Raw genomic sequence first — 19675 nt, 5'->3', positions numbered from 1 at the left:
CTCACCCCATTTCTCTCAGAAGAGATTCTTAACCCATTAGGTTTGGTAAAGCAAAAAGCTGCTTTTGGGTGGAAACAAAGGTCTGGCCATTAAACAAATTAATCAGTCTTTCGATTCAGTATTTCTAAAAAAAGTTAACTGGTTTATTTTATCTTCTAATTCTGATTACCTTTTTAAGAGATAATACAAAAAGTTGAGGAAGAGGCCAGCACATGAGAAGAAAATTATTTCAGGATTTTGATCAAACGTAAATCCATGCTGAACCGCCCTGCTTATATTAGGTGTCTATCATCAGATAAGTACTCAACTGATTAAATGCACGTAACACTTAAGTGCTCATTTGCTATCAAAGTGGGAAATAAACATTTATGATCTCCCTGTTCTTGGGAGGAATGCTCAGGCCCAAGATGCAGCACCCGGCGGCTCTCCTGCCAAACTGGCATCCTGGCTTCTGGCTGTCACTCAGGAGCTCCAAAGTGCTTTCTCCACCTGCCACATCTTCACTCAGGTGCTCTCCCAGCATGGGATGGTCTAGAAGCTAAGCTGCAGATGCCACCCAGGCCAGTAGTGAAATTTTCCATGTCAATCAGACTCATAAAATTAATGTCGTGAAATTTTTTTTTATTATAAGCCAATTCCTGATTTTTTTTTTTTTCAAAATCACATTTTAAACTTATACTACCTATACTCTGAACCTAGTCGCTCTCTTAGTTACAGCAAATCTTTCTAATTTGTGGGTCAGGATTTGACTTTAAACATTAGCTGCCTCTTGTTCCCTAGTGGTGTTCCTATCCCAAAGGGAGGGCTTAACGACCTTAAGATCAACCAGAGGCATTCTCTTTAATGAAATCAAAAGACCTGGAAAAATACTGAAAAGTAGAGAACTTAACGGGAAGTAAAAGGGCAGAAATTTGAAGCATTTTGGGTTTTTTTCCAGAAAAAAAATTAATGTTCTCACTTACAGGGCTCACTAGCATTGCCACCACTGTCCATTTTAAAGAATGTTGAGTTATTTCTATAATTCTGCTATTTCTCTTGGCCAATTTATTCACTCCATCCACGAATGGGTTAGGAAAGAAAAGCTGAGTGTTATTTCCAAAGCTTTACACTTTTGGGGACAAGAGTAGGGAGTATTTGGAAGATGCTCCCTGAAATGCTATAAAATGGTAAAGGACATAGTGGGGCCCATGGAAAAACGTGGCTGCTGGCTCAACTTCCAACCCCAGGAGACCCCAGGACACACTCGGAAGGGAGCCCACGAGGGCCAAGAGGTGTGGCGATCGGCAAGCAGAGAAGCCCCATTTAAGGAACTCAAATACTTTTAAAACAAACTGGGAAATCAGCTTATTTTGAACATTACACCATCCTATCCTTACACAAAGATGACAAAAAGCCCTCATAAGCCAAACCATTAGATTTACTTTTTTTATGCACACGCCTTAAATGATGATGATGGCATTAAATTCCAGCGTATATAGGTGTTTAAACAACAATAACAATAAAAATGAATGACCCGTATCTCAAGTACTTACATAATAACTCGCTAGGGGCTTCTTGACTTCAAAGATGAAATACAGACATTAGCACTAGACCAACTTCTTCAAAGCACTTAGGACAAAATCAAACAGACAGAATGGAGGTATACTCAGAATAGACACACAAAAATGAGAAATCAAGAGCAGATAGCCAGAAACAAATTTCAAAAACCCTTAAAGCCTCAATATCTATAAGTTAAAACTCTCTTCCAATTCCAAATAGCTCTGCAGCTAAAGGAAAATAAAAAATAAAATTATGAACATTAAAAATGGATGACAATAAAATTATAACCTATGAGATGTGGCCAAACTTATACTCCATGAAAAAATTAGTGGTGTGAGTATATTTAATAGAAAACAAGAAATAAAGGAATTAAACACTTAAATTAGAAAGGTTAACTAAATGTAAGACTAGATACTATAAAACTCCTAGAGGAAAACATAGGCAGAACACTCTTTGACATAAATCACAGCAGTATTTTTTTGGATCTGTCTCCTAGAGTAGTGGAAATAAAAAAACCAAAAAATAAACAAATTGGACCTAATTAAACTTAAAAGCTTTTGCACAGCAAAGGAAACCATAAACAAAACGAAAGAACAACCCATGGACTGGGAGAAAATATTTGCAAGCCACGCTACCAACCAGGGATTAATTTCAAAAATATACAAACAGTTCATACAACTTAATATCAAAAAACCAAACAACTCAATCAAAAAATGGGCAGGAAACCTAAACAGACATTTCTCCAAAGAAGACATACAGATGGCCAACAGGCACATGAAAAGATGCTCAATATCACTAATTATTAGAGAAATGTGAATTAAAACTACAATGAGGTATCACCTCACACTGGTCAGAATGGCCACCATTAAAAAGTCCACAAACAGTAAATGCTGGAAAGGGTGTGGAGAAAAGGGAATCCTCCTGTTGGTGGGAACATAAAATTGGTGCAGCTACTATAGAAAACAGTACAAAGATTCCTTAAAAAACTAAAACTAGTTACCATATAATTCAGCATTATAGTGCTGGGCATATTACCTGGAGAAAACTCTAATTTGAAACTATACATGCACCCCAATGTTCACAGCAGTGCTATTTACAATAGCCAAGATATGGAAGCAAACTAAATGTCCATTGACAGATGTATGGATAAAGATGTGGTATATATGTGCACTGGAATATTATCCAGCCATAAAAAAGAATCAAATAATGTCATTTGCTGCAACACAGATGGACTTAGAGATTATCATATTAAGTGAAGTAAGTCACACAGAGAAAGACAAAGACCACATGATATCACTTCTATGTGGAATCTAAAAAAGATACAAATGAAATTTACAAAACAGAAATAGACTCACAGACATAGAAAACAAACTTACGGTTACCAAAGGGGGAAAGTAGGGGTAGGAGGGAGGAGGGATAAATTGGGAGTTTGGGATTAACATATATACATTACTACATATAAGACAGATAACCAACAAGGTTCTACTGTATAGCACAGGGAACTATATTCAATATCTTGTAATAACATAATGGAAAAGAAGCTGAGATATATATATATGTGTATAAAAACTGAATCACTTTGCAATATACCTGAAACTAACACAAAGTTGTAAATTAACTATACTTCAATTTAAAAAAAGTTTAAATAAATAAATAAATTAGAATTGTTAAAATAAGCAAACAAACCAAAATAAAGATGGACAAAGGAATAAAATTAAAAACATAAATAAGTAAATTAGGAAGCAAAAAAGTGTAGAATTGATTAATACAATGGAGAGCCGGTTCTAAATGATGAATGAAAAACTTTCTAGAAATGTGACCAAGACGTCGGGGAACTCTATAAACATATAACATTACAGATGGAATGTTTGATGAAATGAAAGGGATTTTTTGCATAAATCTTTATGCCAATAAATAACAAACCATTGCCAAAGCTGACTTAAGAAAAGGTTGTAAAGGTGAATAACCATGGAAAAAATAAAAACTCTGTTAAAGATTTATACCCTCTTTTCCATTCCTGACAAAGAATGCTATACCTATAGGTTTTATGAGTGTGTTCTAGCAAAACCCCAGCAACTTCCACATTACTGAGATTATTCTAGGGCACCTAAGAATGTGGAAAGCATTCAAACTGCTTTATGAGGCTAACATACTTAGGTTGACAAAACCCAACAAAGATGGCACCAACACTAACCAAATATATGTATAATCTTACTTACACTATATACAAAAGTCCTAATTATAAGAAAGGTAAGTTATAAAGTACATTCAAGTCATAAGAATACATATTAACCAGCAGATTGTATTCTATGATAGTAAATTTCTCTAATATTGGACAACATTGTTAATTCAATTTATTGCAAGTACTGATTAAAGGCTCTTGCATTGGATGGGTATGAAAGATGAGAGAGACATGAAGAATCAAGAACTTCTAGATTTTTTGGTTTCAGCAACTGAGAAGATGGTAGCAACACTTACAGGAGTGGAGAAGACTCAGACAGTAACAGATTTAGAAGGACAAAATTTTATTAGACAATTTCGTTTCAGGTACTAATAGCTATCCAAGATGTGCTGTCCCAAGGCAGCTGGGTCAAAGAGAGAAGTCAGAATTGGAGATAAGTTTGGTAGTCATCAGCATGTATGGTATTTAAAAATATAGTACTGGATGGATGGAAAACTGTAGAAAAAAGAAGAGACTCCAGGATCCAAATTTCAGTAACCTAACAATAGAAAGACACTACCTGGATTTGTGAATACCATATTTTCATGAGGTATATGTTGTTATACTTAATCACTTTTAAAAACATGCTAAATTAGGACTTCGGTACAAAAACTATTTAATGAAAACCTCATAATATCACAAGGTGGTTTTCCTTCTAGCCTCTGAAAACTTCAGTTTCAGTAGCACTGACATTTTCATGATTTGTAAATTATTTGAATTTTTTTTTGGGGGGGGGCGGTCATTTTCAAACAGTGTTCTAAAAGATGCCAAAGAGGCTAAGGAGGGCAATGGGAACCTGATCCTAAGCCTTCGTTTGAACAAAGGTTTTTATTCCAAGTGGCAAGTTTGTTGCATTTAATATTTTATAAATATCATATAATAGTGGACAATGGTGAAAAGCAGAGAGGGTCTCAAAATCTGTATCACTGATACAAGGATGGAATCATTAAGTGTGGGTTGAAAGCAGTAACATTTCAGCCTTACTGACATTTAAACCTTAAACTGACTGACCACATGTTCAATTTAAAAGGAAGAGAACACGAGTCAAACACGGAAAAAATATTTTTGAAGATGTGCCTGAAAGATACTTAGGTATTTAATAATTTAAAGGATTCTTCCCATAATATATAAATCTATTTTCAAGTTTCTCACATTTAACTTTTATTTGCAGGAACATGTGTATGTAAGTACAGGACACGTGTGTTAGGAAAAAATAGCCACTGGCATTTAAAAAGTTAAACACCAGAGAGAAAGACCCATTAAAATCAGAAATAAGCCCAAATGCCTACTATTAATCAACACTGTTCTATGATTTTAACCAATGCAATAAGACAAGAAAAAAAAAAGCTGAAATTAAAAAAAATTAACATTATTATTGGGTCACTGTAATATATCCTGAAAATCAAGAGACTCAACTCAAAAAGTACTGGAACTAAGTCCTATAATGTAACTAACAGTACATAAGAGAGTTCAGAAGGGTAACTAGATGGTTATTTAAAATTGAATAACTGTTCTTTATACCACCCACTACCAGGTATAAAATACAGGTTATATCAAGTATAAAACGTAATGAGGGGAAATCTCATTCATAAGAAATAATGATAGCGAACATCTCTCAAGGACTTACACTTCAATACACATCGTCAATTAATCTCTACAACCATGATATCATCATGACAATAGGTACTATCATCACAGTTTTACAAAGAAACTGAGGCTTAGGAAAATACAGGAAATTTGCCCAACACATGGCCAGTAGGTGTCAGAACAGGAACTCAAACTCAGTCTCTCTGACTCTACTGAAGGAGCTTCCTACCACTATAATGTCATTCTTGTCTCTCAAATTAACACAAACCGTGCAGGGAATTGGTGATGGGTGCAGAGTGCAACACACATGCATTTCTAATAAGCAAATAAATTGGTGCAACTTTTCCAGAGGGCAAAATTTGCATGATCACACCTAGGAATCTGTTTAAAATATATTCATCAATGTGTACAAAGATTTATATACATGGACATTTATCACATTGTTCATTACAACAATAAAAAACTGGGGATACACTAAATACTCAATAAAATGAACTTGATTAAATTGCAGTACTTGAATATGCTGAATGCCAATCAGCCAATAAAAATCATCTTTTAAAAGGGTATTTAATGACACAGGAAAACACGATATATTGAATGAACAGCAAGAAACAAAATTACATATGCATACAATTTTTTAAAAGGATGTGTTTACACTGACTAGGAGACTTAAAAAAATGAAAACAGTGATCCCAGTCTCTAGGAGACAATTATAGATGATTTTTCACTACTACTTTCACTTTTTCTGTGTTTGAAAAATGTGATAAAATAAATGTTAAAATACTTAACTCAAAATTTAATTTTAACAGATAAAATGAAGTAGTCAAAATAATAGAAAGGCAGCTTAGAGAACATCTCTCCTATTGAAAACTAATTTTTCTATGCATGATATTGTTAATTTTAACATACTTTATGACCATAAGTTTTGTTATTTAAGGTACTTTTCTATCTCAGCAAAAATAGAAATAATACCTACTCTATCAAAATAGATAATTTATTGTACATTTTCAGCCTTTTAGATCTGTACTAATCATTCAAAATTACCGCAAAATTCCAGGAAGTACCTAAAACATAAGATCACCAAATCAGTAGGGCAATTCAAAGAAAACAATGACTTAAAGATAAAACAAAAACAAAAGATAAAACAAACAAACAAACAAAAAAGATAAAACAAAAAATGTCTAAGCCAACAGTTAGGAGGCAGCCTCAATTATATGGGAGACCTGCTCCCTATAAGCATACAAAATAATAAAAATAAATTATAATGTGAAAGCCAAGATTTGAAACAGACTAAGTCCCAGAGTAAGGATAAAATTAAGCCCACATAATTCTGAATAGGAAATGAGTACAGATGACTAAGAACAAAGAACAGAAACTAATTTTAGCTTCACCCTGAAAGACATGAAGTAATAGTTTTGAAAGTCCTTTGAAAAATCTAAAATATAAACTGACATACTTAAAAGCAGTAACAGAAAACTTGACTTTTTATAGAAATTTTTAATCTGGTAATCCTGAATACTCAAGACACAATTAAAAGCCAGTGAGTAAATAAGACAACAAAACAAAACAAACAAAATCGCTGTCTAATCAATTCAATGAATAATGCTATATCATTTTATAATGATATTAGGTGCCTTCTACGTGCCAGGCATTTTACACTCATCACCTTGAATCAATAGAAACAACTTTGCAAAGTACGGCGTTTGATGAATGAGGAGTCAGAGAAATTGAGTATGGTCTAGTCACAGCCAGGAAAGGGCAGAGCTGAGATTCAAATCCAGGTCTAGCTGACTTCAGAGACCCTAACAGCTCTCTCTGAAAGTGCGGCCTTCTAGTTCTCCAACCTAGACAATCTGAGAATCCCACAGGCCTTTAATAGCTGCCTAAATACTTGTACTTTAGCCATAATATTAGCTGTTGTCATTCAGTTTCACAGTCCACAGCAGTTATCTGCTGCAAATTAGAGGATGTGACAATGTCAACAGCTAACATCAAGGAGAAAAGACCAAAAATCACTGATATGAATCACTATGAATCATTGAGTCCTACTGCCATCACCACCTTAAAAAAAAAGTTAACAAGCATTGTTATTTAGTTTAGGATAAATCAGAAATCTTGATACCCTCTGTTCCATCACCTAGAAGAAAGGCAAAACAACAGTATAAACTTCACAGAACTGCTGAAAAATGAAGTTAGAGAAATAAGTGCTTAATACTATAACGGGCATAGAGTTGGTACCCAACAAATGCTAGCTACTATATTTCACAATAAGTAAAATTATAGGCTACGTATTAGTTGAAGGTAAAAAAATATAATGCATGTGTACAAATTTGTCCATTTAAAATAGTTAAGACTATAGTTTTAAGTTTAAGTTTAAAATAATTTTAAGACTTTTAGTCTTAATCACTTTTATAATATCCTTCCTTGCTAAATGGGGTAGATAAGGTTAATTATACTCTTAAAGGGCAAATGTATATGGCTTTTCAAGAAATCACATCATACATTCTAAATTAATTTTGAAATGTTTGGGTGCACTTATGTATACATATATTTGTGATTCTTTTCCATTATAGTTTGTTACAAGAAATTGAGTATAGGATTGCTTTGCTGTACACTTAAAACTAACATTGTAAAATCAACTACACTTCAATAAAAAATAAAATGAAATAAAATAAATAAATAAAAATAAATTTTAAAAATAAATAAAATTAAAAAGTACTTCACAAATACGTAAAAAAAAAAGGTGTATCAACTGTACTATTTGCTCTGCATTGATTATCTAATTACTAAAATTAGATATTGCTGCTCCTCCAACAAACTGTCAAAATTTTTTGAAGAGTGCACTCAAACATAGAATGAAATCCGCTCTCTCACTCTTTGCTAATGAGTGTATGTATCAATACAACTTTTCTGGAACGCTTTTGGGCCATCAAAAACCTTAAGGCTTTGATCATTACTTCTAGGAATCCATCCTAAGAACAGAGATGCAGGAAAAAAAAAAAAACTTTGCTAGGATGTGCAACTAAAGCATTATGATATTAAAATACTGGAGAAAAACAAATGCCTAACTGAAGTAGGAGACTGATTAAGAAAATCATATGTTCTTAGGAAGAAAATGTTTGAAATATTTTTAATGTCATGAGAAAAATCTCCAGTGTATACGTTAAACAGGGATTGCAAAGTGGGGTACACGAAGCTCTACAAACAGCAGAATTCCAATTATACAAGAAAAAGGTACACCTTTTCAGAACCAAACTCCCAAGAAAGATGATTCCATTATATTGTTTAAGTCCTACAATAACAGATATATTTATGAACAGGTATTAGGTTACAGAGACCTAAAGATTTGGTACTTAGCTGAAATTGGGACACTTGTTCTGGCATTTTAACTGAGACCTTCAGCAAATTATTTAAAACACCTGTGGTTTGGTTTCCTTATCAGGAAAAAAAAGTATTAAAATACTTCTTCCTAGGAGAACAGTAAGTATTAGATGCATTAATACATGTAGAACACTTAGAACAGTTCTTGGTACGGCATCACCTACTACTATCAACCTTACATTACAATGCAGTAAACCAAGTGAGACTAAGCTGAGGCCTGAATAAAGGGGAGCGAGCCAGGCAAAAGGTGGGGGTGATGGGGGAAATGTTCCAGGCAGGCAGGAAGACTTAGGAATTTTCTTATTCCCGATCCACCTTTAGAGACGGAGTAATTCATCTTAAAGGCAGAACGCTTTGAAAGCTCAGACATCTGCTTCTGGGCTTTAATTTAAGCTAGTTCACTGGGCATCAGAATCACTGTCAGTGTTGTGATGGGAAACCTCCTACACTACACTTTACGGGTGACTATTCCCTATTTCCATTTAAAGAAAGTAAAAAAATCTTCGGTCATTGTATAGAAAAAAAATTAAAGAGAGAAGTCCATCATTGTGCTGAGTTCATCATCTCTGGGTTCTAAGTATTTTGAAAACTCTTTATACTTCTCTACGTTTTCAAAGTTTTCCACAATGAGAACATTACATTTCTACAGTCAGAGATAAGAGTTGTAAAAATCAGTAAAAAATCACTACTCATAAAAAAAACTTTGAGGTCTCTTTCTGCCAAAAAAGGCTCCTTTTTGTGGACTACACTGCTATTTAGACATTTACCATGCCGGATTGAAACACTGTCTTTGGATTTGTTTTCTTATGGACCTAAGCAACCTGCTGAAAAGATGTGGCCCTTACCTGCAACCTATCTGGCCAGACAGGCTTTCTGTTTTGTCCTGTCCCTGAACTACTTTCTACAGAAATGGCTAATATACTTCTCTTATCTTCCGTACCCATAATTCTAATGATCAGGCCTCTCTTAATTTTCAAACGATGTGTGTCAACATACAAACACACACAATGACACTTTTTAGAGAACAAACTAAAAATAGTATCACAGAGGGAAAAGCGCCCAGTGGTTAAGGGCGTGGGTTTTAAAGTCAGACTCAGGGGATCAGACTCCCTTCTGCAACTTACTAGAGGTGTGAGTGTGACTTTGGGCAAGTTATTGAAACTTTCTGTGTCTCAGTTTCCTTACCTACAGAATGAAGATAATAAAAGCGATGCCTAAGTGCGATATTGGCACATCAGGGCACATACAATAGCTATAATTATGTCAGCCATAAAAATCAAAGCAAAGATAAGGTACTGCTATCTCCACATCACAGATCTGTAAGTTATCTTTATGCCATCAGATCTAAAAATTATACTGGGCTAGCCAGGGTGCAGCTTTCATAGGCCATCTCATTTAAATAGCTCAACAATCCTATAAAATCACTTTTCCAAGATATTGGAATATACAATATTGGAAATACATCTTGGGATGAAATAGATTTAAAAAAAAAAAAACAAAAAAACCACACAGTCTAAATTGTCATCATTTCCCTGAACTGTAACAGAACAGCAGCAGTGATCATGTTTTGGGTGAACCTTAAAGTTTTAGCTTTGTAAAGGCAAGAGGTTTCCTACGTTGTTAGGTCTAGGAGGCATATTAGCACTTAAAGTACAAAATTTGGGGGAACATTCTCTATATTTGAGCCCCAGAATCTTGCTATTTTAGGTGTAAATTTGGAATCCTGATTTAACATGTTTTTGTTATTCACTGACCTTCTTAACATTTCTCTTTCCAATAAAAACTATCTTTGCCACTTTTATCAGCCACTACTCCTACCATCCATGGAACAGGGATGCTCCAGACACACTGGACCATCCACTCCCAGCTTCCCTGGACTCAAGGTATTCATTTGGAAATGACACCCACCTTTCAGGCCTGGCATGCCCCCTTCCCCAGCACCTGCACTTCCTTCTTCTTCATTTATGGCACTTAGGTTTTACATTCTCTCTGTTTATAACCTCTCATCTTTCAGAGCTCAGGGTCCTTACACAGCACCTACATTATAATTATTTATAATTATCTGCTGAGGGAGTAGAAGTTTACAAGTCTCACACGAGCAATAACTGCAGATTAGTTTACAATCCTACATACTAACATTAAAAGGATAAAAAAAAACCCCTCCTACTTAATATCTTATGTTTGTGTTTTTAAAATTGCCATCAAATAAGATTGAGAGTGGAATTATTTTGAATGTACAAAAACAATGGAAGGTACTAAAAGGGTAAAAAATGACATAAAAATGGTATTAAAAAGGTATAAAATGATACAGCAACACTTTTATATCTGTTATAATAATTAAAATTAATTACTATACAGACCGTTGTGGTCTGCCAGAATGAAGACAAGCTAACCCAGCTGTAGAATGAGAAAAATATTTAAAAAAACACTATTTCCATTGTACACTTGGGGCCCAAATTTGCAGAAGTAATCCATGAAAACATAGCTCCAGAGAAGCCAGTAATATAAAATAGGATACTCTTATTAGTCTAGTAATTAAAACAAAAATGTAGTAAAAGGAAGTGACTAATAAAAGCTTCCATCAGCAAACATTCCAAGTTTCTGTTTCTTATCCTTTAATATTTTCCATTATAATAAACTAGTTTCATTAGACTTTCATTATGAAAAGCAGGTTAAAAATAGAAACAAAAAACAATGGCATCCTTTTTTGTTGATTTATTTAAAAGTTCATTTTACTTTATAGTGTAAGTACTCATGTAATGACCAGATACTATAGATAGGACGGTAACTTACTTTTAAAGAAGTAAAATTCATCCTTAAACTAAGTAAAAATACTCAAACATTTTGAATTATAGATATAGTCAATTACTAGACCATTCTGATTTTCTAGGGAACCTTCAAATAGACAGGTGAAGGTAACTTAAAATCAGAATGCCAAGTTGGAAGAAAAGAGGTGAATAGAGAGGCAAGTCTGAAACAGGCGTCCTCCTGGGGTTATCACAGTAAGACATTTTTACAAATATTTGGTGAAGGTATCCTTATACTCAAACATCAGATAACACCAAAATTAAGAAGCTGCTACTAAAATTAATTGTATATGTGTAAGTGATTAAATAAACGGAAGCCATACCCTCATACCCTAAACATATGAAGACTTTTAAAAAATATAACACACTCTATTGTGGCTTCTTGTGGTTCATGGAAAGTCCAAAAACTGTATGAGACATATCCACTGTTTTCCACTTACAATATGCCTTCAAAAAACTAAATGAGGAAATTAGTGAAGAACTGCTGAACTTTCCCAAGTTTCTAAATATACTGAGCCTCAAGTATCACGGCAACTATTCCAAGATAGTAAAAAAAAAAAAAAAAAAAACAACAACCCTGAATCAGTAAGCACCTCACGGGCCTGGGGATATTCCAACACAATCTTGCAACCAATAGGAAAACTTTGCCTAAATCTGGGTGAGTATTTCATCTTTTTATCACAAAACACAGAGCACAAACCGGGGTTGTTAACGGTTACCCGAATGGCAAGAAACCCAGCTGGGTAATCCGTACTTGGACGTTTAGGCCGTTTTGTTTTTGTTTTTGTTTTTTTAAGGACTTGAAGGGGTGAAGGACAGTTGAGGGAAGAAAAGCGGGATTCATTTCTCCAAGTTATATTTGTAACACCTCTTTGTAGAGAGATAAAACATGGAAGCCAGCCCAGCTAAAATGAACGCGGGGGTGAAAATGCGGATTCGGCTGGAGTCCGCGGGGTGCGGGGTGCAGGGTGCAGGAGGGCCGGGGAGGGCAGAGGGGTCTGCGCACGGCCGGCCCGGTGGCGGCGGCTCGGCTCGGCCGGAGGGGTGGGTAAGAAGAGCTGATGGCTGGGGCTGGACCCGAGATGTCGGATGCTGCCTCACCCCACAAGCGCGCCAGGTCTGAGCCGCAGGAGCGGGGCTGCGGGTCCGTTTCCATCTGGGGCGCCGGCCCGCCTCCATGTTTCGGCGGCCGTGCCCCGGGGCGGCCGGAGCCCTAGGCCGCGGGGCCCGGGAGACCGGCCTCATCGCGCCCGAGATCCCGGTGGGGCCGGCCCTGCCCCCGGGGAGGATGCGCTGGGCTTTCCGCTCGGCCCCACCCGAGGCCCGGGAGCTGTGGGGGGGAGGGGTCTCAGCGACTCGACCTCAGGGGTCCCTCCAGTCTGGGCCTGGAGACCGCCCGGCGCGGCCGCCCCGGCCCCAGCCCCGGCCCCTCACCCCGGCGCTCGGGCGCGGCCTCCCGGCCCGCGGCCCTCCCCTCGCCCGGCTCCCTCAGGGCCACTGTCGCCGCTGCCCGCCCCTCCACCCCCTTCCCGAGGGACAAACCTGGGGGCCGCTCCCCGGCATGGCCGACCCGGCGAGGAAGCGGCGAGCCCGCGGCGGGGCCAGCAGCGACAGCGGCCACCTCGGCCCTACCCGCGCGGCGCCGCGCCCGCCCGCCCGCGCGCCCTCCCGGCCGGCCGCGGCCCGGGAGCCCCCTCCCCCGGCTGGCACCACTCGCGCCCCCCCCCACCTCCACGCGCGCGCGCACCGATCTGTTGCTCAACCTACTTGCAGCCTCTTCTCCGCAGCCATCACCACATGCCCCGGCAGCCGGGCCGCCCCGGGACCCTCCGGCCGGCGGCCGCCTCTCCCTCAGCCCCGGGCCGCCGCGGCCGCCGCTAGGGCGCGGGCCGAGCGGGAGGCTCCCCCATGCCGCCCGCCCAGCCGCCGGCCACACGCCGGGGCCCCGGCTCGGCCCGCCGCCCGCGCCGCTGCTCCGCGGGGAGAGCGAGCCCGGCTCTCCCGCCGCCGCCTCGCCCCTCGCCCGCCCGCCCGCAGCCGCAGCCGCAGCCGCAGCCGCTGCGCCGCTTCCTCCTCCCCTTCCCTCTTCCCCTTCTCCTCCTTCGCCTCGTCTGGAGTCGAGGCTGGCAAACCAGCACCTGCTGCTGGAGATCACCGAGAACTGAAACAGGAAACCCCGAGCCCAGGGGAAAACCCGGGAGGCGTGGAGAGGGGTGAGGGGAGCCGCTGGAACCTGCCGGGCTCGACGCGGCCGCTGGGGCCGCCTCCCCTCGCGCCCGGCCCGGGGGTCCCGACCTCCCCGCCCCGCTCGCCCAGCCCGGCCCGGGCGAGCGCCTCTCCGCTCGGCTGGCTGCGCCTTCTCCAGCCGGCGCTAACACGGATCATTCCTCGGGCGGCCGAGGGAATCAGCGGCTGCCTTCCTTTCCCGTGGTTGTTTATTACCAATATTCCGTAATGAGGAAAAAAACCACACCCGGTATTAGCAAGACCAATAAGGGAATTTACACAGATGAAGCTGTTGGGATTTCATTCGGGGGAAGACTTCTTTCAGCCAGGAAACTGGCCTTGTTGGAAGTGGCAACGTGTCAAAATCGAGGCTAAAATGAATCCGGATCTCTTTCGAGAGGTTGGGAGGGGACACACCGCTCCACCGAGGTGGGCTCCTGAGTCGCAAGAGTGAAAAGCGCTGGGAGCAGAGGGCCCTTCTACGTCTGTGAATTGCCCAACGACACCCAGCACAATCTAGGTCAGCGTTTCAGAAATACTCAAATAATCTCACTCACCTGCCGGTAGAATGGTCAGCAGGCGCCTCACTCCTAGCCTTGGGCAGGAAGCGTCAGCTTTCAGAGTGAGAGGAAAAGGAATTTTCCTGGAATGGGCTCCGACCATGTGCCACAGACCTGGTAGCTGCTTTAAGTGCGTTATCTCATTTAAGTGTCACCACAGCCAGGTGATCTAGGTGTTATAATCCCCTTTATCCCACAAGAAATTGAGATTAGAAAAATTTCCCGAAATCGCAGTTTGCGTAGAAGGATCCAGGTCTGTCTGCATTCAAAGCACATATTTATTTCACTGGACTAGAGTTTGTGTCTTTGATCACACTTTTCACCTTTAATAAAATTGTTTCTTCCCTTTCTGAACTGTTTTCAGTGGGGGCATCCTTGGTTTGAGCCTGGATCTGTCGAATCTGATCAGGCTGCTTAATGGTTGTGGTATCTATCCATGATGCTTACTGGGGCTCAAACTTTATAGTTCCTCTATTAAAACAAAACAAAACAAAACAAAACAAAAACTGCTTTTATGGCTCAGTTGAGCAGCACAGATGTCCCCACCTCTTTGGCCAGCATCTGTTGCTCTTTAGCTATGGATGATGGGATCCCAGCTGAGAGCATCCTGCTGGCTGGTCCCCTTGGCGCGTTGACACTGCAAGACGAAAAGAGAGCATCTCACTGAGCCTGCTTTCCACTTCAGCAGGCCAGTCTTGGGATCTCGTAAATGAAATAGTAGACTTGTAGGCTTCTTTTGGGGGCATCTGAGAGCATTCTGGTCCACATTTCTAGTACCACCTTTAAAGCCCTTCAGAAGCTTGGCAACCTGCTCTCTGCAGCCAGGTCAGTTTAAATTGGCAGGAAGGGAGGGATGCTCAGGAAAGCATTCCATGTTCACTGAGCCAAACCCTCAGAAGTCTCTTGTGCAGTATTAGGGAGTGGCAGGGACTTAGAAAGAGGCTGGCTGGCTGACAGCAGTAAGTGATGGCATCTGTGGCATGATTTTAGTGATGCCAGGAAGTTCCCCTACTCTACAATATGCTGCCCACACAGTCTACCTTATTTCCCTCAATTGACTCAACTGAATTCCATTAGATATTGATTAAGTGTGGTTATGGACCAAGGCATATATTAGACACTTTGGAGGTAAGAGACATGAATAATTATTTTAATTGCTAACATTTAGTGAATGCTTACCATGTTCCAGGCACTATTCTAAGCACTTTGCATATGTTCTCTCACTTCCCGCCCACAAAACTCCTCTGAGGGAATAGCTATCACTATTTCCATTTCACAGATGAGAAAACTGAGACCAAGTTTAAGGTCAGTAAATAACAGTGCAAGGATTAAAATATAGGCAGTCTAATTCTAGAATCAGGACTCACTGTGTGAATGATCCAGTTACTGCCCTTAATTACCTTACTCTGTAGTTGGGAGATAAAAGAAACATGAATGTTAAAAGAAAACTAAGATGACGAGAGAATTTATGTGTTAAATATGCGTCATGGGTAGCAAATGCAATGAAGGTTCAGAGGACAGAGAAATCACTTTAGGCTGGAGTGGTTGGGAGGACTCAGACTCCCATAGAAGATGATTCTGGGTTTCAAAAAGGGGCAACTTAAGCTGGGTAATGAAGATGAATAATATTTTGAAAAGCAGAGAGGATAAGAAAGTGCATTAGAGTGGAACAGCATAAACAAGGATAGAAAGCCAGGAAAATTTGGAAAATAGGGATTAAAAAAAGCTGGAGGGGGAAAGGGGGAGCAAATTACACACAGATTTGCAAAAAAGAGAGGGAGAGACAGAGAGAGAGACAGAGTTTGAGCTCAATGTAGCCTATATACAGTGGGGAATCTGAGAGGAATTTTGAGCAGAAGGTGACATGGAGAATATCCCTAATTTGGTGAAACCAATATTGTGATGATTATTTGGAAAGGGGAAGGGTTGAAGCAGGGAAACAAGTTTGAAGGCCAAGGTGGGAGAACTGACATGGAATAATGAAGAAATAGTGAGGGAGGACCAGTGAGGGAGACAGTGTGACTTAAAAATCACTGAGGCTTTGTAAAATAATTGGATCTACTTGCTAGAGATGAACTTAAGAAAAGGGAGAAGTCCAAGATGATGTGGGGGTGTGAAAGTGAAACCTGCAGCATCACCGACTAGAAAAAAAAATGTGACGTCTAGGGGTGGAGGAACTACTCTTTTGAGCAAATGTTTAGAATAGTTTGGTTTTAGGCATGCATTTGTGGTAATAGTGGGGATACACATGTGGAAATGTTTTATAGTATTATCTAGAAAAGGCAAAGAGTTGGGTAAATGAGACTTTTATCTGCTATTGCGAGAGGAAATATGGACATTTTCAATGGTCACTATTATAACAATAACCAAGCATGGCTGTTCATTTTCAGTAAACCAGAGCTGAAAGAAAATTCCTACCAAAAGTAAAATCCTTCTGTGGCTCTGCGATAAATGAGCATTAGGGAATTCCTCTTTTCTTTACTCCAAGTTATTTTTACTTAAAAGGAAAAGAGAATACATAGGGAATAAACTTCATAGATTCAGAGAATGTTAGACTGATAAGAGAAAACTTAAGAGATCATTGAATCTGACCCCACTTTGCTGTTTGCAAATGGTGAAATTGAGGATCAAATTTTGCTTTATTTTTTAATTCTTATTTTTGATTGAAGTATAGTTGATTTACAAGGTGTCAGGTGTACAGCAAAGCAATTCAGTTTTATGTGTATACACACACACACACACACACACACACAGATATGTATTAATCTTCAGATTCTTCCCCATGATAGGTTATTACAAGACATTGACTATAGTTTGCCATGTTATATAGTAGGTCCTTGTGGTTGAGGATCAAATTTTGAGTGTCTGAGATTAAAACTTCAAAACAGGCATTAGGCAGATATAGCACACTTACTATTACCAATTCTGGACAGCCAATTCATATTTTGGTGGTAAAATCAATCAGAATTTTGGTGGACCTCGAATTGTGACTTTGAAATGCACATAATTAAAGAATTTGAGTGATGATGGCAAAGCCTTGGGACAGCCGTCCCCTCACTAGTTAAAAGCAAATGCTTTGGAAAGAACAGGTTGGGGGCAGGGGGTGGGAGGGAGGAGAATGGGTGGCCGCTTTTCTTTCTAAAATAAGCACCCAGGTAGACAGTTCACACACCTGGATTCACACTGAAACCTGAAAAGACAGCTTTCGATGCCCATCCCCTCTTACTTGGCCACCTCAGCTTGGACCTTCCAGTCTCCCAGTCACCTTATCTAAGACCTCTAGGGGCTTCAGAAGAGATGGCCCATAGGTCACCCTCAGTTTCAAAGCTGGCACACACCCTGGCAACAGCTTCTAGTTCTGCCTAGTTCTGCCTAGAGCTTTACTAGTGGTGTCCTTAGGAGTTTTCTCATTGAAAATGTGTGGACCCACTGGCCACACTTGAGGATGCAAGAGAATTACCTCCCCTGTTCTCATCTCTCCTACCTTTACCATTTCTGCCAAAGCGCTTACCTTGGTTGAAACAGTGTCAATCGTCCCTTTGATGAACCTTCATCTCCAGGTCTTCGGCCGGCACTTGATTTTTTCCCCTGTTGAAGAGCTTCTCACACATGGATCCGGGTGACTAGTGTGATTTTTCATTCACAGTTTCTTTTGTGTCTTTCAGAGAAGTTCTGGTCAATTCCAACAACCCATGAAATATAAAGCTTCCTTAATATTATTACCCTAAATGACCATTTCCTACACATGGTTTACGCAAGACGGCCACGGAGGGACAAAACTCGTTCTTACCTATGTACTGCAGTGATGGGTGAGAGTTGCTTTTTAACCCTGACGTCTTAGGGAAAAGAAACTAGAAGGCACGAGATCTGTGCTGCTGGCCAATCCCAGGGTTTCTTTCTTCTGATGAGTGACCACAGGATCTTGCACCAGCAGCATGACTCTTGTTTTCAGCATTGTGGGAAGCCAGACAGCAAGGTTTCCAATATGCTTGTATCACACAGTCACATGCTGCTGCTTCTACCTGAATCAGACAGTCTAGCTGCCCAAATGTCACCATATTTGGCCAACATAGGAATTTTGAAATATTACACTTAATATAAAATAAGAAAAGCTCCTAAGGTGGCATTTTGCCTTTTTGACAAGGTCCACATCTGTCATTGCAGTTCATCCTGGCCAGAAGTTTGAAAGCTTTTGTTTTAACGTGAAATTTCAAGTGCACCAAAAACATCCTCGTCACCTCTGCAAACATCTGTCGTTTTAAAAGAAAGTTAGTATGTATGACTACAAATGCACAAAATTGACCTCGTTGGACAGAACTATGGAATTTTTCAGACTAGAGTATGTCTTATGTTAAAAGGCTACGTCACAGGACTATTAATGGCAGCATTATTTGCAAAGTCAAAAAATTAGAATCAACTTAAATGCCCATTAATAGGAAACTATTTAAATAAATTGTAGTATTGCCGTATATTGGCATGCCACTCACTCCACAGAGTGAAGTGGCTCCTTGTATATGAAATAAACTTCAAGACTCACTGTTTTTTGAAAAACTAAGGTAAAACCCAATGTATATAGTATGCTACCATTTGTGTGAAAGATGAAGAATGTCTCTGTGTTTGGTATTATAATGCATATAACATCTCTGGGAGGACACACAAGAAATCAGTATCAGTGTTGTCTCAGACAGGGAAACTGGATGATTTGGAAGCAAGGGTAGAAGACAGATTCATTTTTTACTCTACATGTAATAATGGCTTTCAAATTTTAAATTGGGTACTTGAATTAGCTATTCAAAAAAAATTTTTTTTAAGTCTGCATTTTTTGGTGATGTGTTCTATTGCCCACACCTTTCTATTTGATTCTATAAATAGGCAGATATTATTATTTTTAAATTGTTGAAAAGGAACAGAAAGGGATGAGGAAGTTGAGGGAGTCCTGTGAGTTACACGTGTGGAGTCTGGGGCTTCCCAGTCAAGGGGAAGATTCCTGTGACCATGTGGAAGGGGAGATCCCGTAATTGCTAAAGAATTCCCAGCCAGCATTAGTGGGATGGGTCACTTTTTTTTTTTCATAAACAATGTCATGGTCAAAAGCACCAAAACTCAGATTCTATGAAGATTTTTTGATGGGAACTGCTTTAACGAAGGGAAACATCCAGGGGAATTCTCAGCAGCAGATGCAGAAGTTCATGTAAGTCGCAGACATCACAAGTCGGCCGTAGGCCTGGGGCTTGTGCAGCATGCTGTTTTGTTTTCCCCATAATACTCATCACCTACAATTATATTTGCTTATTTATTTTATTGTGTATCCACCCATCAGAATGTAAGCTCCACAAAGGCGGGAGCTCTGTCTG

General features: G+C 39.7%; 1 protein-coding gene and 1 long non-coding RNA gene across 2 annotated transcripts in view; both read right to left on the bottom strand.

The window, feature by feature from the left end:
• ZC3H12C (zinc finger CCCH-type containing 12C) overlaps positions 1 to 13384 on the bottom strand; it is a 67158-nt gene extending 53774 nt beyond the window's left edge. Inside the window, exon 1 of the mRNA XM_031443760.2 lies at positions 13303 to 13384. Coding sequence (XP_031299620.2) covers positions 13303 to 13326 — 24 coding nt within the window. The 5' untranslated portion in view covers positions 13327 to 13384. The remainder of the gene's footprint in view (positions 1 to 13302) is intronic.
• A 1434-nt stretch (positions 13385 to 14818) lies between these two features.
• Positions 14819 to 18095, bottom strand: LOC135319919 (uncharacterized). The gene is made up of 2 exons (XR_010378991.1): positions 17833 to 18095; positions 14819 to 14958 (listed from the first exon to the last, which is right to left on the bottom strand). It is a non-coding gene; the product is annotated as an uncharacterized LOC135319919 (long non-coding RNA).
• Between the last annotated feature and the right edge of the window lie 1580 nt (positions 18096 to 19675).

The sequence above is a fragment of the Camelus dromedarius genome, chromosome 34, assembly GCF_036321535.1.
Source record: "Camelus dromedarius isolate mCamDro1 chromosome 34, mCamDro1.pat, whole genome shotgun sequence".
NCBI classification, from domain to species: domain Eukaryota; kingdom Metazoa; phylum Chordata; class Mammalia; order Artiodactyla; family Camelidae; genus Camelus; species Camelus dromedarius.
This window is presented reverse-complemented; position numbering and strand designations above follow the sequence as displayed.